Source organism: Miscanthus floridulus, chromosome 8, assembly GCF_019320115.1.
Source record: "Miscanthus floridulus cultivar M001 chromosome 8, ASM1932011v1, whole genome shotgun sequence".
Taxonomy (NCBI): domain Eukaryota; kingdom Viridiplantae; phylum Streptophyta; class Magnoliopsida; order Poales; family Poaceae; genus Miscanthus; species Miscanthus floridulus.
In genome coordinates this window covers 2,236,222-2,259,759 of record NC_089587.1, presented here as the reverse complement: position 1 = coordinate 2,259,759, position 23,538 = coordinate 2,236,222, and the positions used below count along the sequence as shown (strand labels likewise).

The window sequence follows — 23,538 nt, the reverse complement described above, 5'->3', positions numbered from 1 at the left end:
CTTGTTTGGCACGGCTCTTCCTGAGGGGCTCCTCCGGAGGAGCCGGAGCCGTTTTGGATGAGCCACAAATTGTGGCTCCTCCAAAACGGCTCCGGCTCCTCTGTTTTTTACTGAAAAACGGCTTCTCCAAGAAAACGTTTGGCAGGGCTCCTCTGGAGAAGCCAGAGCCAGAGCCGGAGAGGAGCCCTGCCAAACAAGCCCGAAGTGCGGCGGAAGTGGTGTGTGTTTGGCTGTCTGCTGTGAACGGCTGGTTCGTCTTCCTCGTTTCGTTTCGTTTGGTTTGCTGCCGTCGCTTTCCTTTTGAGTCCAAAAGGCAACAGCCAACACGTTTATTGCAGGTCAGCCCCTCACTCCGTCCTCGCCGTGCGGCTGCGGCGTCCCGACTCCCGTCCCGTCCCACACCTCCCTTTCTTTCGCAGCGCAGCCTTTTGCCTTCCTTCCGGGTTTCCAGTTCTTGCCCTCAGTTCTGCCGCATCCTTTGCAGGAGGGGAGTATCCACTCCCGCTGCTTCTCTCTTCTCGCCTGACCAACCCGATCCAATTTCGAGAAGAGAAGAGGTGGCCGGGATCTCCCTCCATCTAGAAAGCTCATTTCGGCGGTTGTGGTGGAAAGCTTGGATTTTGGTTGCATCTCGTGCGGATTTGAAGCGAACCCCAGTTCCTCGCGGTAAAGATCTCTACTTTCGGTCCTGGGTTCCGAACACCCGCTGCTACTGCCTGCCTAGTGTAGTTGTTGACAGGATCTTAATTGGAGTTAGTTTGTTTCATTTCGGTGCCACAGAATAAGGAAAGAGTCAAACTTTGTGGTCTGAGTTGAAAAGGGCAGGATTCATCTTCATCGGTCAGCTCTGTGGTGATGACGACGTAGGAGGCAGGTGGTTGACAAGCAAAGCTGCCAGGGCAGGTAGACGAAGAGAGGAGAGAGATGGCGGAGGCGCACGCGGAGGCCATGGATGGGAGCACCTGGGAGGACATGATGCGGAGGATCCTTCCCCCGGGCACTCCCATCCCCGAGGCGCCGCCCAACCTCGACTACTCCATCGCCCTCGAGTACGACGGCCCGCCGGTGCCCTACGACCTCCCCAGGGTAGACCCCGTGGAGATCCCTGCAATCCCCACGGCGGAGCCAGTGTCCGGTTCCCAGGTGCTCGGAGGCATCCCTGTGGCACCTGTTGTTGAGCCCATCCGCCTCCCAGTCTCCAGGATCGCCCGCTGCGCAGATCCAGTGGCCGCGCAGGCTGGTGGCAGCTCAGAGTCAGTCCTGCACAACCAGGAGTTCAGTGACGATGATGACGAAGGCGATGATTCCCGCTCACAGTCGCACGGCTCAGCACAGAGCTCACCTGGACCACAGAACAGGCCTGAAAGGCAGGAGGGCAGGAGAGCTCCGGTCGTCACCTTCGGCTTCACACCTGACAGCAAGTATGAGAGCAAGGAGTTTGAGGAGATATCCGAGCAGTACGTGGCCGTCACAAAGAAGGAGAAGAGGAGGAGGGCATGCTATCGCTGTGGGAAGAGGAAATGGGAGAGCAAGGAGTCGTGCCTTGTTTGTGATGCAAGGTACTGCAGCTATTGTGTCCTTAGGATGATGGGGTCAATGCCAGAAGGGCGCAAGTGCGTCACCTGCATCGGCCAGCCAATCGATGAGTCCAAAAGGTCAAAGCTAGGGAGGAACTCGAGGACGCTTTCACGGTTGCTCAGCCTGTTGGAAGTAAGGCAAATCTTGAAAGCTGAGAAGGAGTGCCAAGCGAATCAGCTTCGCCCAGAGCAGCTTATTGTCAATGGTTGCCCGTTGAGGCCAGAGGAGTTAACCGACCTGCTAAGTTGTTCACGGCCTCCTCAGAAGCTAAAGCCCGGAAAGTATTGGTATGACAAGGAGTCAGGCTTATGGGGAAAGGTAAATCTATCAAGTGCAAAGCTTCTGTGTGAGTTTACTGACTGTGTGCTAATGAAACTGGTGTTTTCTGATAGGAAGGAGAAAAACCAGACAGGATTATTAGCTCCAACCTCAATTTCACTGGGAAGCTTCAGGCCAATGCTAGTAACGGAAACACCCAGGTTTATATGAACGGAAGGGAGATAACAAAGATTGAGCTGAAAATTCTAAAGGTAACGGTCTTGTCATTTATTTTGCTCTCCAAATGGAATCATCCCTTGCTTTTGGCCAAGCATGCTTTACCCTTCTAGAGCTGCTTTTCTATGGTCACTGATGGATATTGTGAGGGAGCTCAGCTGTTGAGTTCCTTTGGCCTAACCGCATTCATAAGGGGCATTTTTAGTGTTGCAGTGCGTGTAGTCTGTTTTGATCTCACCAACTATCAGTATTCCTTTATCACGCTAAGGTCCATTTTGTATGACCGTTGATAATAGGCCATCCTAAATCATATAAGCCAGATAGTGATGTATTATCCAATATGTAATAAATGTTAAGTTTTATGCTTTAATGGATTTTGACACCACGTGATGTGAACTATTTTTGTCGTTTCTAGCAAAAACTTTATCACCTATCTGTCCTGTTAATTTGAGTTCCAGTACATTAGTTAACTTGGAATATGTTTGTTCCCTTCCAGCTTATCCAATTTAGATGTTTAATCGTTAACGCTTTTGGTATAAGCAGATCATTGTAAAAGTTTGATGTGCATATTGTTGTCCTCCACTCCTCGTTTTAATGATTTTCCAGTTTGCAACGAATTAGGAAGTTTTCTCAAATCCAAGGGCTTTACCATTCTGGATATCAAGATAGTAATTCATCAAACAGAAGTTCCCGTTTGTATTCTGGGGTTCAGGAGTAGGACTAGCATATCGTAACCAGCAGCATCGTACGTGATGCTTTCTTTTAGCTCAAAATTTAGTCCTTCAGTCCATAGCCAAGATTCCCGCTCACAGTCACACGGTTCAGCACAGAGCTCACCGGGGCTGCAGAACAGGACTGTACACAGGAATTTCACAGGAATTGTATAGGAATTTTCTAGGAATCAGTTCATTTTTCACAGGAAAAACGTAGGAACCGGAAAAAAATATCCCCTGTTCCAAAGGGGGCCTTGAAGAGTTTTTCCCACTCTTTTGTCTCACCACTTGCATTATGCTTGCAGGTTGCAAATGTTCAGTGTCCCCGTGACACTCATTTTTGGGTTTATGATGATGGTCGTTACGAGGAAGAAGGACAAAACAACATAAAAGGAAAAATATGGGAATCAGTATGTATCTTGGTTAAAAGGAATTTTATAACAATGCTAATTCTTTCCAAACTTAAGATAGGTATGCTTAATTGCTTATTGCTGATGATGTTTCCTAAACTGTGACCAGGCTCTGACACGTTTTGCATGCGCATTATTTTCACTGCCGGTGCCTCCGGGGAATTCAAATGGAACCAGAGATGAAATTCCATGTACAGCAAGAACTGTCCCTGATTATTTGGACCAAAAAAGAATACAAAAGCTTCTTCTCCTTGGACCACCTGGTGCTGGTACAAGCACTATTTTTAAGCAGGTCTGTTCTGATTCTGTTCATTAATGCCTTTATCTCTATAACACATCTTGTGATGTAACTTTCTGTAACTGGCCCTATGTGAGAGATTGCACTGTTATTTTGTAATTCATCTGTGGGGTATATCTTTGTTGTCTCTGCCTGTCGATGGTTTTCATTCCTGCATTTGTTCTTGTATGCTTAATGCTGATCTTATTTTTAATGTGTCTTAGGCTAAATACTTGTATGGGACTAGGTTCACCCAAGAAGAGCTTGAAGGTATCAAACTGATGATCCAAAGCAATATGTTCAAGTATCTTGGGATTTTGCTAGAGGGCCGTGAGCGTTTTGAGGAAGAGGCTTTGTCTAGATTGAATTACACGATTTCTCAGGGTGAAGAAACTCATCATGGTAATATGATCAAGTCATTTACTCTCCTGTTTTTTCCCTCCTCCAGACACGGATACTGTATCATTGAGCTGTTTCTGGGTGCAGATGAAAATAAAGACAATGGATCAAATTCTTGTATATACTCCATAAATGCGAGGCTAAAGAAATTTTCAGATTGGCTTTTGGATATCATAGCAATGGGCGACCTAGATGCATTCTTCCCTGCTGCAACGCGTGAATATGCTCCGTTTGTTGATGAGATGTGGAAGGACACCGCAATACAAGCAACATTTAAAAGAAAGGAAGAATTGCATTTACTCCCAGATGTAGCTGAGCACTTCTTGAGCAGGGTATAACCCGATAGCTTTTAAATTAATAGAGCTCCAACATTGATCAACCTAGTTTGTATCTTGTGGAGCTGAGCTTTTTTCTTCTTCAAGTTTTTGAATGACTTTTGGTACTATTCTTTATATCCACTGCAGGCCATTGAGGTGTCAAGCAATGAGTATGAACCTTCAGAGAAAGATGTAATCTTTGCTGAAGGAGTAACACAAGGAAATGGACTAGCCTTCATCGAGTTCACACTTGATGATCGCAGCCCAATGTCTGAACCTTATATCGACAACCCTGAGGCACATTCCCAGCCTCTCACCAAGTAATTTCTTAACTTACCTTCTGGCCGTGTGTAAAAAGTGCATCTGAATCATGTGCTTTAAATCATGTGGTCCTTTTCTTCATCAGATATCAGCTGATCAGAGTTAGTGCAAAAGGCATGAATGATGGCTGCAAATGGGTGGAAATGTTTGAAGATGTCCGCATGGTAATATTCTGTGTAGCACTCAGTGACTATGACCAATTGGGACCCCCTGTAAGTGGCAGCAGTCGGCCTCTTGTGAACAAAATGATGCAAAGCAAAGAGTTATTTGAGGCTACAATCCGGTATGCTAACGTTTTCCTTCTGAGGTTATCTTTTACTAGTCAATAAATAACTCGAGCATAATGGTGTCCATGAATCCAGTGATTCTCTTGAGTTTGTGATATCGTGTGGGAAGCAATAAAATTTGAATCTCTGTTTGAGCAGGCAACCATGCTTCTGTGATACTCCATTTGTTCTGGTTCTGAACAAGTATGACCTTTTCGAGGAGAAGATCAACCGCACGCCCATCTCTAGCTGTGAGTGGTTCAACGACTTCTGCCCGGTGCGGACGAACCACAACCACCAGTCGCTGGCTCATCAGGCATACTACTACATCGCCATGAAGTTCAAGGACTTGTACTTTGCACAGACGAACCGGAAGCTTTTTGTGTGGCAGGCTCGTGCCCGTGAGCGCCAGACTGTGGACGAAGCATTCAAGTACATAAGGGAGGTTCTCAAGTGGGAGGAGGAGAAAGACGAGAACTACTACCAGGAGGAATCGTTCTACAGCACAACTGAGATGAGCTCCTCCCCGTTCATCAGAGCGGAATGAGATGGCGGGCACTTGCTGATTGATTTTATTTTAGCTGATTTCGTGTGGTACATACAGACGCAAAAATCATTCATTATTAGTGTATATTATTTAATTGATTTGCTTATTCGTATCGTAATTGGTATTGGTTGTGTGTATTTTAGTGCTAAGGCATATAAGAATCAAGAATGTGTTGTTAGTACTGCTGCTGTTAACTGTTGGTGCATTGTATTTACCAGTACTAATTTTACCCAGCTGGCGGATACAGAGAAGACAAAATGTATGTCCCTTGGACTAGCAGAATCATTGATTGAAACATCAGCGTACACGTATCCTGTTTAAAATTGAGCTTGCGATTTTTTGAGCAGTGACCACACATCCTGTTTAAAATTGGGTTTGTGAATTTTTGACTAGTGACCGGTGTGCTGTGATGTGCTGGCCTCTCAACCAACTTGTCTTGCCAAAGGTGGCAAGTGCATAGCTCAACACTGGCTGCTGCTCAGTCAGCCTCTCAGGCTTGCCTTACAACGAGCACAAATATGCTATGTAGTGAGACCAATCCATACAGTGTCGACATTTTCAACACCAATATAGGAGAAAAAAGAACAAGCACCTCTCATCAAAATTATTTTCAGCTGTCTTGGTTACTAGATTTTCACAATTTGATGCAACAATAATATCCAACTTATATCTCGAAACTATAAGGTAAGATTCTGTCCCTGCAACACGCCTGCTGCCAATGGAATGGAAGGGGAGCCTAAACTCCAAACAATTTAGAACCCAAAACCTGAAAAAGAAAACCAACACAAATTAACACCACCATTGCCACTGCTCAACAAGCTAACCATCGGATGCCACAGGCAACCCACACGTACCTGAGCCACCACCCATTGGGTTTGCAGGAGCAGGTGCTTGCTCAGGCTCCTTGATGTCAACGACAACGGCATCAGAGGTGATGAAGGTTTTCGCCACCGACGCAGCATGCTCCAAGCAGCACCTCACAACCTGTTTTTGCAAAAGAAAATCCTCGCATCACCTAAATCTTTCTTTACGTAGCAACACAAGGCATTGCTTCTGCAGAAACACACCTTGGTGGGATCAATGATACCAGCAGCCATCAAATCCTCATACTTCCCTGTAGCCGCGTTGTACCCATACCTGAAGTTCTCATTGGCAAGAACCTGAATATCAACAAGTTCCAAACTTGTTAAGCACAAGTTGCACAACCCCTGACTAATAACGGGCACAATTTGAGCACAAACCTTCTCAGTAACCACACTGCCATTAACACCTGCATTCTTTGCAATCAATTTAAGTGGATAGCTCAAGGACTTCCATACAATTTCAGCCCCAACCTTGAAAAGGAAAAATAGGGGCAAAAAGGTCACCATCGATGGGATATAAAATAGAACCTTAATCAAAGGGTAACATTTTTTTGAGGGGAAGGGTGACATTAAACAACTAAACTTTGGAACCTACCTTCTGTTCGTCATTCTCAAGGGTTTCTATAATTGCATCAACTTTTGATGCAAGCCTCAGAAGGGTACAGCCACCACCGACCAACTGCTGCCTGCAAATATAGAAAACTATCAACTAACAAGGACTGATACAAATAGGATTTTAAGAAATCAACACGGTGCAAATAGTGCATCAGAAGGCTGTGAATGGGAATATATACTGTGCCTAACACCAGATGCATTTCAGCAACACAAATAGCATTTACCTTTGTAGCATTCAGGGCATCCTCAACCCTCAGTTTCTTTTCCTTAAGCTCAGTTTCTGTCTGTGCTCCTACCTACAAAGCAAGGCATATCATGTTCCAGTTGTTTTATTCTGCTAAGCATGCTAAATACACCAAGAGGCACCTAAGGTCTAACATTGGGCTTTACCTGAATGACAGCAACACCACCAGAGAGTTTAGCTATCCTCTCGTTTAGTTTTTCTTTCTCATATTCTTGTTCAGTAGCCTGAAAATTTGATGTTTGGGAGCCAACCATTAATAAAAGCATTTTTTTTTCCAAATCAAAAGTGACTTATGGAGACATGCAAGACAAGGGAATGCAGATTATCTCTATTAGCAAATGAGGGCTGTCAAAAGGAGTTGATAAACAGAGCAGAACCACAAGAAAAGGAAATGAAAATTTGAACGAAAACAGAGGAACAGAGAATTTAAGACTCTTCAGAATGCAAACCTCAATCTGGTTCTTGATTTGTGTCACCCTTTTGTTTACTTCCTCCTGTGTAGTGCCATCTCCCACTATTGTTGTTGAATCCTTAGTTACTACAACCTTGGCAGCAGTTCCTAGGACCTGATTGTCTGCCTTGTCTAAGGATAATCCAACTTCTTCTCTGATGACAGTGCCTTTGTGAAGGATGGCCAATGAAAATGATCAGCTGGCACCAAAAACAAAAAAGGCATATCAAATCATAACTAAAGATAAAGTTCACCTCCAGTGAGAGTAGCAATGTCATCAAGATATTGACTCTTGCGCTCTCCAAAACCAGGGGCCTTGATAGCAGCAATCTTCAATGCACCTCTAAGCCTATTAACCACAAGGGTCGCAAGAGCTTCCTGCTCAATATCCTCTGCGACAATTAGAATTGGATATCCACTTCTATAGCGTCCTCCAGGATAGCGATAAGATCTCTGGCATTGTTAATTTTCTTATCCACAAGGAGCAGCTGGTGATAGAATTAAAATCACTGTAAGCGTACAGAAGTCATAAAAACTACTATTACTAAATATAAATAGTACTACACAATTTTCAGTACAATGATGAAGGGGAGCATCAAACCTTGCAGTTCTCATACTCGACTGTCATTTTTTCACTGTCAGTTACAAAGTAGGGAGAAATATAGCCACGGTCAAACTGCATTCCCTCAACAACATAAAGGTTATTTTCAGCACTCTTTCCTTCTTCTAGTGTGACCACTCCCTGCCGCCCAACCTTTTTCATAGCCTCAGCTATCATATTCCCAATTTCATAGTTATTTCCAGCACTGACTGCAGCAACATCAGCAAGCTCACTGTCCTCAACCTGTATTGTCAAATGATAGTCCAACATATTTAAAATTTTGAAGAGGGAATAGTATTCTTCAAAGTTGAAATGAATAAAATTCAAATGGGGATCAATGATCACAACTACAACTGACTGTAAAAAGTACCAAAATATCAAGTCTGTACAATCTATGTGCAGTTCAACTGGAAACGAAGTATGCACAATAGCACACCATACAACAATCAGATAATTCTGGAGGAAAACAATGAAATAAAAAATGCAGAGCAGACAACATATAACTTTGAAGAAGGCAAATTGGACGAACTAGTGCAGCATGTGTCTTTGAAACATGTTGGCTTCATAACAAGAGCCCATTGCTCTGGACTTACACACATATTCAATCGATATATAGACACACAAGCAAGCCCTGTTCCAGATGAAGCTCATATCGAGATGTATAACAGTAAACGTCTCGTTGACGGTAATCAGGGTCAGCCAACCACCCTATCTGTAGCTTCTATGCAGTGCAGTGTGCTAAAGCCATCAGATATTCAGGTGCTCAATGCGATTGTATTGTAGTGAAGCGATTGTTCAATGGCAAAGATAAACATAGTACCAAGGAATGCAGAAATGTATTTCCTAAACAGAATGAGATCATAACCAAAAGTTACCTCCTTGGACATCTTTTGGAGTTCGCTGACTAGCGCTTTGGCTGTTTTCTCAATACCACGGGTGATTTGCACTGGATTAGCACCAGCAGCTACAACCTGGAGAAAGTAGCAAAATCCTCTAGATCTTCAGACATGAGCAAAACAGCGATGATATAGATACCCTGAGACATGAGGTTTTATATTAGCGTGTACCTTTACACCCTCGGTAATCATCCCTTGAGCAAGGACGACCGAAGTGGTTGTCCCATCACCAGCCAAGTCATTTGTTTTAGCAGCAGCTTGGTGGACCAATTTAGCACCAATATTTTCGACAGGGTCCTCAAGTTCAACCTGGTGTATGGTCACAAGCCCAGAAGGCCAGAACAGATGAGGAAACTCAACTTGGCAGCCACAGCAAGTCACAGCAGGTCATGGTTGCAGTATCAACAAGAACAAACGATGGCAAATGTATAGTCAGATGTGCACCTCCTTTGCCACAGTGACACCATCATTGACAATTTTAGGTGAGCCATACTTGCTCTCGAGGACTACATTTCGTCCCTTTGGTCCAAGAGTAACCCCAACGAGATCTGCAAGCTTGTTGACCCCATTCTGACATAGGAAAATCAAGTAATAAGAAAGTGCAACGCCAAGATGGCACACGTGAACGTGAGGAGCAGCAGTGGTCTTCTAGTCAAGAGTGATTATATGTTTGTCAGACAACTCGCTTGCAGTTTCCTGATAGCCGAGCCATCCTTGTTGAAGTGCAGCTCCTTTGCGGCGTTTACTCTGAAGCTGCACTTCCTCTGGGGCCTCACCTTGCGCGGAAGCGAAACCAGCGAGGTCGAAACGAGGGAAAGGTGCTTCTTGGGCCGCAAGTGGAGGCGGTCCCGAACGCTGAAGCCATGGATTGGTGGGACTACTGCAAGAAATTTGAAGGTTTGCATCAGCACTCAGCTATCCATCTAATGTATCCGTGACCGTGATGAGAGGCAGCCGCAGCCCCTGTGCCGTGAGTGAGATTGAACTGAAGAGCGCAATCGCATGAGGGATGGATCGATCCGGCGCCGGCGGCAACAACAGAGGAGCAGAAGAGGAATCGATGGTTTACCTGGATGGATGGCCAGCCGCGGGGAGAAGAGAATGGAATGGGGGGTCGATCGACTGATCAAATCAAATTGAATAAATAAATTGATGACTAGCAGGTTCTGGTTGGCAGCAGCTAGGTGCCTGTTTAGTTCTCAAAATTTTGCAAAATTTTTCAAGATTTTTTGTCACATCGAATCTTTAACGCATGTATGAAGCATTAAATATAAATAAAAAATAAAACTAATTACACAGTTTAGACGAAATTCACGAGACGAATCTTTTAAGCCTAATTAGACTATGATTGAACACTAATTGCCAAATAACAACGAAAGTGCTATAGTACCATTTCAAAAAAAAAATCGACAACTAAACAAGGCCTAGGGTTTAAGCGAGAGAGCGCGTGTTTAGTTCTCACCCCAAAATCCAAAAAAGTGCTACAGTACCTATTACATCGAATCTTGCGATGCATGCATGGAGCATTAAATGTAGACGAAAAAAAACTAATTGCACAGTTTGGTTGAAAATTGCGAGACGAACGTTTTGAGCCTAATTAGTCCACAATTGAACACTATTTGCTAAATAAAAACGAAAGTGCTACGGTAGCCCAAATTTCTAAATTTGGGCAACTAAACACGCTCAAAGAGGATCGGTCAGCGATCGATCGGCTGACAGCGACGGGTTGTTTGGGAGAAGAGGAAGCAAAGAAGCATCCAGAAGGTCCAAACCCAGGCCCAGGCCCAGGCCCAACAGCATATGCCTTCCTTCAAGACCCAGCAAGTTGTAAAGCTCAAAAGATAAAAACAAAGCAAATTAAAGCATCATTTTTTAAAAACCTGGGACTGCTAATCCAAACTGCATGCATGCTTTCCTTGTCAACTTGAGTAGCAGCAGTTCAAAGATAAAGGCAAAGGTGAAATAAAGATATGCATGTCTCCAACCAATGCCAAAAAGGCAAAGGCTAAAAACAAAGTTCAAATGCTAAACTTGTCATTTAATATTTTTATTACTACCCAAATATGCTGAGTTATTTCCATCTCCCGGTCCAGAATATGTTTCGGCAAATAAATTTAGGATAACCACAATTACCATTCATGCTATTGCCTCTGGTTACAAATATAATACTTGAGCGTTGGCCAAGAACCACTTAAACTTAGGATTTGTTTGGATACAAGAGCTAACTTTGATCGCCAATGACTTTTACCTCAGAGCAATCGACTACAAACGGTCACGCTAAAAAGGAAAACATGCCTCAAAAAATCCATTGACAACATCTCAAAACGCATCAAACTGACAAAAATAACAAAAAAGGTCTAGATCCAAGTGACAGTGGAGGGACAAAAAAAAGCAAAGCTTTCCTAGCTGTTACACAGTCTCCTGAGAAATCACCGTTGTTTAATTATCCCTGATAGCACCTGGCTCTGTCACTGTATCAGGGCCTTCAAGGAGGTTAACCTAAGCTCACCAGTGCCTCTCAATAATTATTAAAGGACAGATACACAAAACTACTGTGTACCAGCTGGTTCTGGCTGGTTTCAGCTGATTCAATAGTGTTATGTGAGAGAAAATAAGCTGAAACAAGCGAGACAAGTTGAGCCGAACGGGCTGAAAATATATATTATTGGCTCTCTCGAGCTCTCTTTTTTAGATCAAAGGCTTCCACCCGGCTTTATTAGAAAGCTTAATGAAGGCCTCTCTCGAGCTCTCTGGATTCCACTGTCTGAGGTTAGTACACAGCTTTACTTGAGTGACTAGCTAGCAGTTTTTTTTTTTTTTGATAATTTAGCTAGCAGATTTAATTAAAGAGATAGCCAACACAACACCCTGATACTAGATTAAAATAAAATCAGTTTGTTTTCTTGGACGAATCATCCTCTGAGGAACCATTGTTGTTGCTGTTATTATCGTTGTTGCTGCTGCTACTGTCATTTGATGTGTTGCTAAGATCAGGAACTACTGCTGTGGCCGGTTCAACGTGAGCCAGCCGTGCTGCGCCTATCACCTGCTCCGGTAGCTCCTCATATGTGTTGGCCTGACGAGAAGGTTCAGAGTATAGCAGTCAGTCAGTGCAAAGATCAATACATGCATTGTGCTATTGTTGACCTCAGCAGAATGCTAACAAAAAAAATGTCAAGGGGAGTTATTAGTCACCTGTATTAAGAAGGCCATATCAACTACTAATGTCGTCACCACACCAAACACAAGACCCAAAACTCCATTTGCTACTGCCGAAGATCCAATGTCAACGTCCACCTAAAACATGAGACAAATTGGGTTAGGTTGGGTTCGGTTGCAGTATTAGTATGCAACCTCCTGAAACATTTTTCGCTAAGCAGAACACCCAACCCAAATGGGTTGACTCAAACACACCATCTTTGTGTCCATCCATGCCTTATGGATAAGAAGATGAAACGAGGTACTATGCATGCATAGCTTGTTCCACAGACAAATACGAAAGATTTCAGTTATTATAAACATGACTCACCTCCAAGTACGCAGGACCTCGAACATAACTACAATCGACAGCCTTTCCCAACAGACAAGGGGTGCTTCCAACACTCTGTCGCACTATCCAGGAGCCCTGAACAATTTTTCATACTGTTAAATAAATAGGAACTGAAAATGCAAAACTACTACTGCACCGTAAATAACTACTATGTGAGAGTAGACCTTGGGAACGGATGGTATAAGCTTTAGTCTGCTATTGCGGAATTCATCATCGCCATCAAAAAAGTGCTGTAGTAACGATCCCTTTTTCAAGGTATTTGTGACAAAATACATGACCAAGCTGTACTGAGTTGATCCAGGAATCTACAAAAGGATACTAACTTCACCAAAATCCTTCAAATGCACCAATAATAAAGATTATAAGGTAAGTCTTAGTGAATTCCAACTTACCTGTATGTTGACAACAAATGTATGCATCCCTCTCTCAGCAGCAACCTAAGAAAGTGGCAAAAGGGGCAGATACAAGTAAGCATTGGCCTTACTTGGACGAGGGCGTGGATTACACAAGGAACCACAAACTGATTAGGTCCAGTCATCCTACTTTTAACAATTGTTGTCATTTTACCAATTGGTAAACCTTCACAAGGTTCTAAGCTGTTCTTTCTGTTTACCTGAGCAACACAACCCTTCTGCCTGGCAACATTATCCATACGTTTGGTGTCCTTAAACCAGTCAATGGCTGCAAGCTCCATGAGATAACTTGCTGCAGGTATCTGCAACTTGGATACAAGTGCGTATTAAAGTTCTTCATGCAAGCCTTTTTTTCTTAAAAAAAAAAGTACTGCCAAGCAATAAAGCACAAAGCTGGAAGATTTTGACCTTTGATTTGTCTTGTGGGAAGTTCTTGCTACGAACTTTAAAGATCTTGCTATCAGGTACTGTCCAACAATTGCGGCTTTTCTCCTCAGGATCACGATGAAGAATACCCGAAAAACAAGTTAAATCAATTTTTTCTGGCGGCTCATCTGCAATAAAGATGCGCTATCACCGTTATGGCAAAAAGTAATGATACCTGTCCCGCTCACTTAATAATAGACATGAGAATAGATCAACAGAATAATATAGGCAAGATGGGGAATCAAACCTGTGCGCTTGGTATCATTATCAGATTTGTTCGGGTCTTCCTGCATATTTGTTTTTGTCAAGGTTAGGTATGATGATAGAAAACATGTTAAACATTTTTTCGAAAGCAAATGGCAGGGAGAACTATGGTGGGGCGCCTTTGGTGTCCCAGCATAGCAGGTCCCAAGCCTTGATAAAGGAGGAGGGTTATGTTAGGCGTGGCGAGCCAATGTAAAAACTTAGTCACTTTAATGGAGATGAAACCCAAAAGAAAAGCTTGTCCAACATCGGTTGAGGTGGTTTGACCATGTCCAAAGGAGACCTCCAGAGGCACCAGTGCATTGTGGAGTCCTATGCCAAGCTAATAATATGAGGAGAGGTAGAGAAAGACCGAAATTGACACGGGGGGAGGCAATAAAAAGAGATTTGAAAGTTTAGGATATACCTAGAGATCTATGTTTGAATAGGAGTACTTGGAAAGCAGCTATTGAAGTGGCTGAACCGTGACTTGGGGCTCTTGGTAGGTTTCAACTCTAGCCTACCCCAACTTGCTTGGGACTGAAAGGTTATGTTGTTGTTGTTGTTGTTGTAAATGGCAGGGAGAACATGTTAAAATAGTAGGTGATATTTCAGGATATGGAACTCAATAGGGTTGGGCATTATTACAATTTTTACTAAGTAAAGAAGTCATGAAAGGTATTCTCATAGAGTGGTCTAGTACAGTAAGCACCTCTATATCAGCTTCAGGAACTTGATAATCATCATCATCATCTGATTCTTCGTCAATCATTCCCATGTTTTTATTTGCCTTGGTGTCAACTTCTTGAAGCTTATGAATTTTTGGCTCTGAATCCGCATCGAACATGGTTTCCATTACAGGAATCCTTGGGATTATATGGATTTCATCTGTTTGGGAAAAATATTCACGCAATCCTAGGAATAGGTGCGAAACATAAGAACCAAAATGAATCAGTTGGAGAACAGAACTATGTTGTCACACTAACAACTTAGTTTATTGTTCTCATGCTAAGATGGAGTTGTTAGTTACTGTTTGCATGAAAATAACAGTATTTTAATACCTGCAACACAGTTTAGTATCTGTAGCAAAGAATGATACTGGAAGGAAAGAGAGTAGTTCAGGAACCATCCCTTCAGGTCAATCTGCATAAGGTGTTGAACCTGAGTACGGGGTCTTCCGTTGTGACACTTGAGAGGAGAAATCTTGAAACCTCCACCTGTACTAGCAGAAATTTTAGGAAAGGAAAAAACAAATCACCAGAAGCTGACATTTTTGTCTGGTTTATATTTGGAGTGTTCCATACTCTAAGGCAGATGAAGATTTAATATGTGCTGAAGGAAAATTACTTTCAATGAATGCCCTCACAAATCCTCGTTGCCGACCACAGTTAGGATGTTCTATTGACCGGAACAGCACAACTGCATATGTGCACACAATGTGTCAAAGAGAAGGCATTGCTGGCATCAAATTAAGGTGATAGGAAAAAAGAACAATCAAGTAATTACCATAACTTCCATCATCGTTACGACGCCAATACCGAGCATAACAAAGATCTCGAGGCCAGACTAGCCTGTATAGTTAATGTTGATAGAAAATCCGTTGGCAACAGTCAGAAGCAAAATCAAATCGTAAGTTGACAATGTTGAGAATCTAGTTACATTGGGCACCAGTGCAGCTGCAGCCTATGGTATAGTATTGTAGTGTGACCATCAACCTCTTCAACTAAACTACCGTGATGAAAGCTACAGTCCCACCTATAATGGAGAATGAAGACCAAGAGATCAACATCAGCGGTAGGGAAAACAGAATGTTAGAAAACCATACTTACTCGTATCTTGTTACATCCATGCTCATTACAAGACCAAAGATGGCTTCACATGTGGCTTCAACTACACCAACAGCCCTCATAGCTCGGCTGCAGCTTCGTGCCTACAGCACAACGGAGTACAAATAAAAAAAATCATCAGGTTTTAGACAGTATATAAATCACCCAAAAAAAACCCGAAGAAGTTGGAACATACAAGGTAATCTACTTCCAGAAGTTCTTCAAATATGCGCAACCCTGGCAATACCAAAACAGCGACAACTTCAGCTTCAAATAATCCTAAGAGGAAGGGTTATTGATCTAAGGGGAGAAATGAAAAGACTTGCCATTTTGGCATCTAAGTAGTCGCCAATTCTTCTTGGAGCAAAATTGATTGGGATCATTCTGATTGGACACACCAATGTCAGGCTCTTTGGTCCAGTCATGTATTGAATCAGGGGGGCCTAGCACCAGAAATGACATTGTGGATTTCTATAATGTTCAAAACTGAAAAATAAATGTTGCAAAATAACAGCGGTCAACTTCACTTGGAATAATTAATGGATCTTTTTTACCATTCCCTATAGTAGTCCTGCGAGTCAAAGTGGGCCGTTCCTCGTCATCTTCAGCTCTAGAATTGTAACAAAGATTCTAACTAAATCAGAGAAAGGCCTAGCAGAAGGTAATCAGACAGATGGAATGCCACTTACGTGCTGTCATGATCTGAAAACAAAAACTGCCCTCCAAGTTCCATGTCGAAGTCCACTGAAGCAAAGGCCTTACGGTTCTTAGCTGTCATAGAGTCCTGTTGCTGCAAAAATGCAAAAAGGAAAAGAAAAGTTTTGTTCAATAAAAAATAGCTAGCACGTTGCAACTTGCTGCAATCCAAAATGAGTTCAGATACAGTACTGGTCCATTGTAGGTGATTGCTCAATTGCATTCGTTTTTAAGAATATGAGATAGGCCGGGGATCTAATTAAGAAGCAAATAGCAGATCCTAACTCTGTGGTTGAAAAGGATTATTATTGCTGTTAAAACTCAAGCTTTCTTCAGACATGTTTTACAGCTACTGCATCGTATTTTTGCAAAAATTAAAAACAGGTACAGCCCAGACTTATACTACACCTGATCAATGATGAGTTCTATCTTCTTTTTCCATGCCATTGCATCCTCGATGTCATATGCACCCATCTGTGAATTCAGTTTATTTGTGATCTGACGGTGTATGTACAAAACAGGGAGAAATATACGTTGAAGGGTTGAGCTATAGAACAAACTGTTATCTGGTGCTCCTTTTCTTTCTTGTTATAAATGCACAAGACATAAATCATCTGAAAGAAAACAGAAAGAAGGGATGAGAACGCATATCCAGAAATTAATTAATTAACATGTAACAAAAAAAGCAAAAGGAGAAAAAGAAGAGATGGAGACATGGAGTTGCAACTTAAATGAACTCACTTGGCCATGATGCGTTTTGAGGCCTCTATCCTCCACCCTGCAATTCCCGTCTATTAGCAGCGACTTGAGCGGAACCTGGGTGCATATATATATGTCCACAAATTGCATCCATCATCCGTCAGTAAGGGGAGGTTATCACTTAATGGAAATCAATCAATTAATCATGCCGCAAGTGCAAATTACCACGTTGTCCTTTGGCTTCTTCTTGTAGTACGCGAGCAGCTTGCTATCGAGCACAAAGTAGCGCGTGTGGAAGAAGGACCTGCCGATCTTCCTGCGGCCGTAGCGCACCATCCAGCCCTCGTGGCGCACGGCGGCGGCGGCGGCCTCCCTGACTGATACGGCAGCGGAGGCGGCGGCGGCGGCGGCGGCGGCGTTGTTGGACGCTGCCTTGGCCGGCTCGATGCCGGCGGTCTTGTTGGCGGCGTCCCGGAGGGCCATGGCGGCGGCCCTGAAGAGGTCGCTGCTTTTGCTCTCCCGCCTGGACGCCGACGAGCCGAGCATGTTGGGCACCCGCGCGTGTTACAAGACAAGGGACCGCCTATGTCTCTCTCCTTCTCCGATCAAGGCTCCCGCCACCGCTAGCTCAGCCGGAAGAATAATCCGTCGATTAGGAAGGAATGCGAATGCATGATGATTGGGTGGATGGATGGTATGGGACGGCAGGTGGCGATACGGGAGGAGGAGCAAGGCATCAGGCATGGCTACGGCAATGGAGGGTTTGGAGGGGTGGCGGCGCGAGAGACGCGCGCACTCCGCACGGGCGGTCGCCATGGGCAGTCAAGCGCTCCTCTTTCTTCTCCCCTCTCTTCTTGGAGCCTAAAATAACTTCGTGCTCTTCTCTCTCTCTCTTGATGAAGTACTCTTCTTGTTTTTAATTCTTCTTTTTGAACACGACAAAAAACAAAAATTCTTCTTTTTAAACACCGCGAAGGCCAACGCTTATTCTCATTGGTACCATCGAATGTGAACACATGTATACAGTATTAAATATAGACTAAAAAGTAATTAATTACACATATTACGACTGCTTTGCGAGACGAATCTTTTAAGCCTAATTAGTCCATGATTTAGTAATAAAGTGCTACAGTAACATATATGCGAGTGATAGATTAATTATGCTTAATAAATTCGTCTCACGATTTACTGCCAGATTCTGTAATTTATTTTTTTATTAGTATTCAAATACCCAACGTGACACCCCTATACGATATTCCAAAACTTTACGCCCTCGATCTAAACAAGACCTCAGTCTCAGGGTTTATGGACCATATACATATCTTAAACTAACAAAGTTACTACTCCTTTTTATTTTAAATTATAAGTTATTTTATTTTTTTAATTATATAGCGTTTGTTATATATCTAGACATAATGTATATTTAGATACATAAATAAAAACTACATATCTAGAAAAAACAAAATAACCTATAATTTAAAATTGAGGGAGCATTATATATGTCTTGTTGTCAACAAATATATAATGCCCGCACTGAAAAATAGTAAATGGTACATATGAAGACAAATGTCAAATCGAGACTCACCGAGTCATCATACCTCAATGACAAATAAAATACCACAACAAGAAAGCTAACTAGGAAAACCTCATGAAAAAATAACTTCACATCTTTATTACTGTCGGTGTTTTGAGTAAACACCAACTAGTAAATTTGTATTTGCTACGTGTTAGGCCCGGATAGTATGCTAAAAGACACAAGGTTTATATTGGTTCGGGCAGAATGTCCCTACGTCCAGTCTGCTGCTGCTGCTCGTGTTATTAGCACTGAAAGGTTCGTAGTAGGGGGTACAAACGGTTGAGAGAGGGACATGTCCTAAGTCTCTGATGGAAAGATCGAACGAGTACTGAGAGCTCGGTTGCTGATCAGATGTGTGTTATGTGGTGCGTGGTGTGTAGAATCGATCCGTCCCCTTAGTGGGGTGCCCTGTCCTCCCTTTTATAAATCAATGGGGGAGCAGGGATTACAGATAGGAGAAAGAGAAAAAATCAGAGGCAGAGAAGGTCCTTCGAAGGTGTCAGATCTTTCTTTTCCTTTGAGCCTGTCCCGCTGACACGGCACACTGTGCCAGGGATAGCACGTTCGCTGATCCTGATAGGGCCGTACTCTGGCTTCGTTCAGCAAGTGGTCATGTCCCGTCCTCCCCCGGCGGGCGGCGCGACGCACCAGGGTGCTGAGCCGTGACCCTATGGGGAGCAGACGGCGTAGAGGCCCCACTTTCGTACTGTAGATGACATGTGTTTCCTTCTTGGACCGTAGTGGTTGTTGTATGTTTCCGTTAGGATTTGTGTCTGAGGGTAAATGCCGGCGCCCATAACACTGTAGGATAAATGTCGGCGCCCGCAATACTATTTGGGCTCTGACATGCCTAGAAGGGCTTAAAGCGCCCGTCTGGTCATATCCTGATGGTACTTTCCTACAGGCGTGCATGGTATGGTCCTCGGTATTACGGTTGACTTGAGTGTCCCGCCTTATCTGCGCGTAATTATGGCGAGGCGGAGTCTGTCCCTGGACGTCGGGCAAGATAGAGCCCAGCCCCTGGGCGTCGGACGAGATGGAGCCTGCCCTCGAACATCGGGCGAGGCGGAGCCAGCCCTCGGATGTCGGGCGAGGCGAAGCCTGCTTCCAGACATCGGGCGAGGCGGAGCTAGCCCTCAATCGTCGGGTGAGGCGGAGTCTGCCCCCATACGTCGGGCGAGGCGGAGTCTGCCCATAGACATCGGGCGAGACGGAGCCAGCAATTGGACGTCGGGCGAGGCGGAGCCTGCTCCTAGACGTCGGGTGAGGCGAAGCTAGCCCTTAGTCGTCGGGCGAGGCGGAGTCTGCCCCTAGACATCTGGCGAGGCAGAGTTAGTATTTACACTAAAATTTGGAAGAAGAGTCACAGAGACTTAAAAGCTCCCAATGTCATGTCATCAAGGAATCAATCACGTGTAGATCGGTATTAGCTGATTTGAATGTAGAACTAGAATCGGCTTTATTCAGATAGCGCCAGCAGATAACGACAAAGGCCACGATCGGCACCGGGATAAGACATATTGGACTCTACAAAAAAGAAAGATTAGAGTCCAAGTTATCTTAAATTATGAATGTTTTCTCTAGGGTTAAATATTGTGATGAGTCATGCTTAGATAGGAGTCATGCGTAGGTCCCGAGTATAAATATCAAACCCCGGCTATTATAAAAGACACAGAATCAATCAAATACCAGTTATTTACTTTTTTCGGCTCTGGCCACCCCTTAGGAGTAGGAGTAGAGTAGATCTCGATGAGTTCTTTAGCAAGTACGACTACATCAATCTGATCGACCTCCACTGCTTGTCTATAAGTACCGTCATGGCTTATACCTCCATTCGTACGGCTGCATCGATGCGGTCGACCTCCACTGCGACTCTGGTATAAATTAGTTATCAACTCGTGTCTAGTTCAAGTACGGCTGCATCGATCTAGTCGACCTCCACTGCTCGAACTAGATTAAGGTCAAGTTATCGGCTCTATCTAAGGGTGGCGTTCCTTTGGATAGATTCATTAAGTTACCGATATTGCTTATTGCTTCCATTATTTATTTAATTACAGCAATATCACTTCGTCCAATTGAGATTGATCTATAACGGCCTTATATCTTTTTTAACCCATCGTTTGTTAATCTAAACTGATCTAATCTGAACTTTAAACGATGAGCTATGTGTTTATTGGCTGTTTTACATCAATCTTGATCGTGCATAGCGTGCGGTTAAGGCATGTTTGATCTTAACTAGATCTATTAGCTCGCAAAAACTGTTTCATGGCCTGTTATCACAGCTTGTGTGATTTTGCCTCACCCTCTACTGTTAGCACCATGGAGTGAGGATCATTATTTGGTAGATCTGTTCCTGAGAGGATATGACCTTAATTGTGTGTTATGCCTAAATTGGCTGTTTTAGCCGATATCAAGTGCTTTCACGAACAGTTCGCATCACGAGATCATTGAAGTAGCGATAGGTTGAAAGATGTGTTAGCCCCATAATCTTATTATTGTATTACGGCCTGCATAATTCTACCTCATGCCCCCCTGATATTAGTAATAAGTTAGGGTCGTCGAGTCTATTGTTGTTTCTACGGCCTGCATGATTCTGCCTCTTGCCCCACTGGTCATAGCGATAGATGAGATCTAATATGTTCATTAGATTTACCTCTATTAAATGGTTGAATGATGATAAACTATTTCTTTTATAAAAAGGGGTTCGGTTACTTACAATCATTGGCTCAATATAAACTAATTATTGTTAATATCTTATTGCCATTGACCAATATTTGTTTAAAGAATGATATTCATCCTGAACGATAACCTATTCTTCTTACACAACCCCATGAGCTTTAACCGATTTATTCTTATGAATATGCTGGAATTGACTATTTAGTCGATCTCCTTTTATATCGGCTCTTAGAGCCGTACATTCAGGACTGTCTAGCAACACCAGCATGTTCCGCCCTTAATTACTGATAAACTTTCTCTCATTGTCAATTACAGGGTCAAATTGACTGGCATGTCTCGGGAGGATTACGCAGGATTGACCATCCCTGCGCTGAAGCTAGGCGGATCTCCAGCTCCATTGAGCGAACCCTTCCGGCTTGCTCGTGTGCTCTCGGCACGAGACGAAATTCCATGTCGACACACGTTTCTAGCATGCCCGGTGGGACCCCACAATTGTCATTGCGGTTCACAACAACAACGATATCCTTATGGTATATTATGAAGATCTACCTGATGGAGATAAATGTGTCATCAGCAAAGCTATAGAAGAGTTTCAGAGCAAATGTTTGTTGTCCTACACCAAAACATGTGACAACACAATTGTTCAGAAATTTCCACTACCAAGAGTTCTATTACACGGGCAGATAGATACAACTAAAGCTGAAGACAGACGTTTCTTTATGAAAGTTGTAGACAATTCTAGAAAGAGACGATTCATGGGTTTCTAGTTAGTCAAGTTGGGCTGGCTTATTACAATATTCCAGATCCATCGGCCTAAGAGACTAATCAAGTCGGTACCAGCCATTAAGAAGCAGCACCAGCTGGTAATAGTGATGTCTAGGTAGTTCTGGGTTCATCTGAATAGGCTCAAGGAACTACTACGAATCAGATACAGTATAATCTTGGACCACCAGTATAGCATGTGCAACAGCCAGCGGGGCAAGATTGTAACACCTCTGGTGTTTTGACCTAGCACTAAAACTTGACATGTCATCATATGCATTGCAAAGCATTCATAAACTAGAAAAATTTGAATGCATTCACTAAATAAGCTTTATTTCATAAGTTGTTATTTTATATGATGTATGTGATCCAAAACTCTAAATAAAGATCATGACCACAAGTGTCAAATTTCATGTGATCATGTGAGACCATGTGTCAATTGACTCAAATAACCCTAATGGGCCATGTAATTGGTCAAAAATCATAGTTAAGTAAAAAGGTAATCAAATCAAATTTGAATTCAAATTCAAATCATAAAAGTCCTTTTTGCCCCTTCTGTCTATTTCAAAATCCATTTGGAATTTAGGGGTGTGACAAAAAGCAAAGCTGAAGCTTATTTTATAAGGATCAACTTTGGTATTCAAAGTTTTTAAAGTTTACATATAAAATTTGGAGTAATTTTGAAATGATTCAAATGCTCAAATGCACCCCAAATTCAAATTTCAAAATGGAGGCAGAATTTGAAAATGTTCATTTAAGCAAAGTTGTAGAACTTTGAATTTTGAGCAACTTTTATTTTTGGATATTTTCAACTTCTTTAGAAATTTTGAGAGTAACTTATAAAATGAACTCAGTGGCAATTCTGTAATTCTTGTGCACAGTAGCACGACCACCGCCCCACCGCCGGCGTCCTTTCTCCGGCCTTCCAGACGCGCCCGTGGCCACCCTTGGCTTCGCGCTGGCACGAGATGCTCACTGCGTGTCGTCCCCTCACTCTCTTGGCCGTGCTATAAAGCTCTGACGCCGTCGTCTGCTTTTCTTTCTCTCCTCTGTTTCCCGACGTCGCCGCCTCAACTCCGGCGAGCTCCCCTCGCCTCCTCAGCGCAAGCTAATCCCGGTAAAGCAGTGTTCCAACTCCGCCTCCTCCTTGCGAACCCATCCCACCAACTGTGGTTGTCTGAGTCCACCGAGAACCGCCGCTAACGACCCTTCTTCCTCGCGGCCGGTGACCTCACCCAAAGTCCTGTTTCACCGTGGCCAGCATCATCCGGTGAGCCGTTGCCCTTGCTTGTTGTCTCTACAGCTTCGTCTCGATGTTGTGGTGCTTAATCCATTCTTGCTTGGTTGTTTTGCCCACTGCAGCCGCTGAAACTCCATCGCCGACGAAGTCTGCTCCGCCGTGACTGCTGTCACCGTTGACCCACGTCACCGTAGCTCCTCCGGTCTCGTTCTTTGCTTCAACACGTTCGGGGTGAGCTGCTAATCCTTTCTAAGCCTTTTGTTTGATCTCTACCGACCTTGTTTTGCCGGCATAGCGCTGCCGTGCCACCGCGTCCGCCATGGCCGGTGTAGTGCTCGGTTCTAGCCGCATAGGGTCTCGGTTGTGCCACCAATCATTGTGCCTTATCGTAGTGATCACCGTGGTGCCTTTGCCTTTGCCGTTAGACTCACCGTCGGT

The 23,538-nt window shown here is 43.6% G+C and overlaps 2 protein-coding genes and 1 pseudogene across 3 annotated transcripts; 1 reads left to right on the top strand and 2 right to left on the bottom strand.

The window, feature by feature from the left end:
* Positions 1-319: 319 nt before the first annotated feature.
* LOC136470871 (extra-large guanine nucleotide-binding protein 3-like) lies at positions 320-5,595 on the top strand. 2 transcript variants are annotated; one of them, XM_066468602.1, is made up of 10 exons: positions 320-666; positions 781-1,896; positions 1,971-2,108; positions 3,092-3,196; positions 3,306-3,488; positions 3,698-3,875; positions 3,960-4,204; positions 4,337-4,509; positions 4,596-4,793; positions 4,936-5,595. In XM_066468602.1, the coding sequence occupies exons 2-10, from the start codon at positions 925-927 to the stop codon at positions 5,321-5,323; spliced, it is 2,580 nt and encodes an 859-aa protein (XP_066324699.1). In that variant the 5' UTR covers positions 320-666; positions 781-924; the 3' UTR covers positions 5,324-5,595. The 2 variants fall into 2 exon arrangements, with proteins under 2 accessions (XP_066324699.1, XP_066324698.1); XM_066468601.1 differs by having other exon boundaries at positions 320-1,896.
* Positions 5,596-5,789: 194 nt separating this feature from the next.
* LOC136477819 (ruBisCO large subunit-binding protein subunit beta, chloroplastic-like) lies at positions 5,790-10,509 on the bottom strand (annotated as a pseudogene).
* A 1,279-nt stretch (positions 10,510-11,788) lies between these two features.
* Positions 11,789-17,717, bottom strand: LOC136470870 (protein ENHANCED DISEASE RESISTANCE 2-like). The gene is made up of 22 exons (XM_066468600.1): positions 17,072-17,717; positions 16,889-16,963; positions 16,708-16,761; positions 16,556-16,621; positions 16,141-16,241; positions 16,006-16,061; positions 15,778-15,894; positions 15,648-15,688; positions 15,455-15,555; positions 15,285-15,380; positions 15,132-15,196; positions 14,973-15,044; positions 14,687-14,842; positions 14,338-14,540; positions 13,630-13,669; positions 13,365-13,510; positions 13,157-13,258; positions 12,936-12,980; positions 12,708-12,848; positions 12,523-12,618; positions 12,189-12,290; positions 11,789-12,069 (listed from the first exon to the last, which is right to left on the bottom strand). Exons 1-22 carry the CDS (start codon positions 17,390-17,392, stop codon positions 11,884-11,886), a joined length of 2,382 nt encoding a protein of 793 aa, XP_066324697.1. The 5' UTR covers positions 17,393-17,717; the 3' UTR covers positions 11,789-11,883.
* Positions 17,718-23,538: the final 5,821 nt, after the last annotated feature.

Bases quoted from the DNA above. Each gene is read 5' to 3' on its own strand.
- LOC136470871 (XM_066468602.1), top strand. From the start codon at position 925: ATGGCGGAGGCGCACGCGGAGGCCATGGATGGGAGCACCTGGGAGGAC. The intron at 3,489-3,697 runs GTCTGTTCTGAT...AATGTGTCTTAG, and splicing joins CAAGCACTATTTTTAAGCAG to GCTAAATACTTGTATGGGAC. The intron at 4,205-4,336 runs GTATAACCCGAT...TATCCACTGCAG, and splicing joins CTGAGCACTTCTTGAGCAGG to GCCATTGAGGTGTCAAGCAA.
- LOC136470870 (XM_066468600.1), bottom strand. From the start codon at position 17,392: ATGCTCGGCTCGTCGGCGTCCAGGCGGGAGAGCAAAAGCAGCGACCTC. The intron at 16,062-16,140 runs GTAAGTGGCATT...TTACAATTCTAG, and splicing joins TTTTCAGATCATGACAGCAC to AGCTGAAGATGACGAGGAAC. The intron at 12,849-12,935 runs GTAAGTTGGAAT...ATCCTTTTGTAG, and splicing joins CATTTGTTGTCAACATACAG to ATTCCTGGATCAACTCAGTA.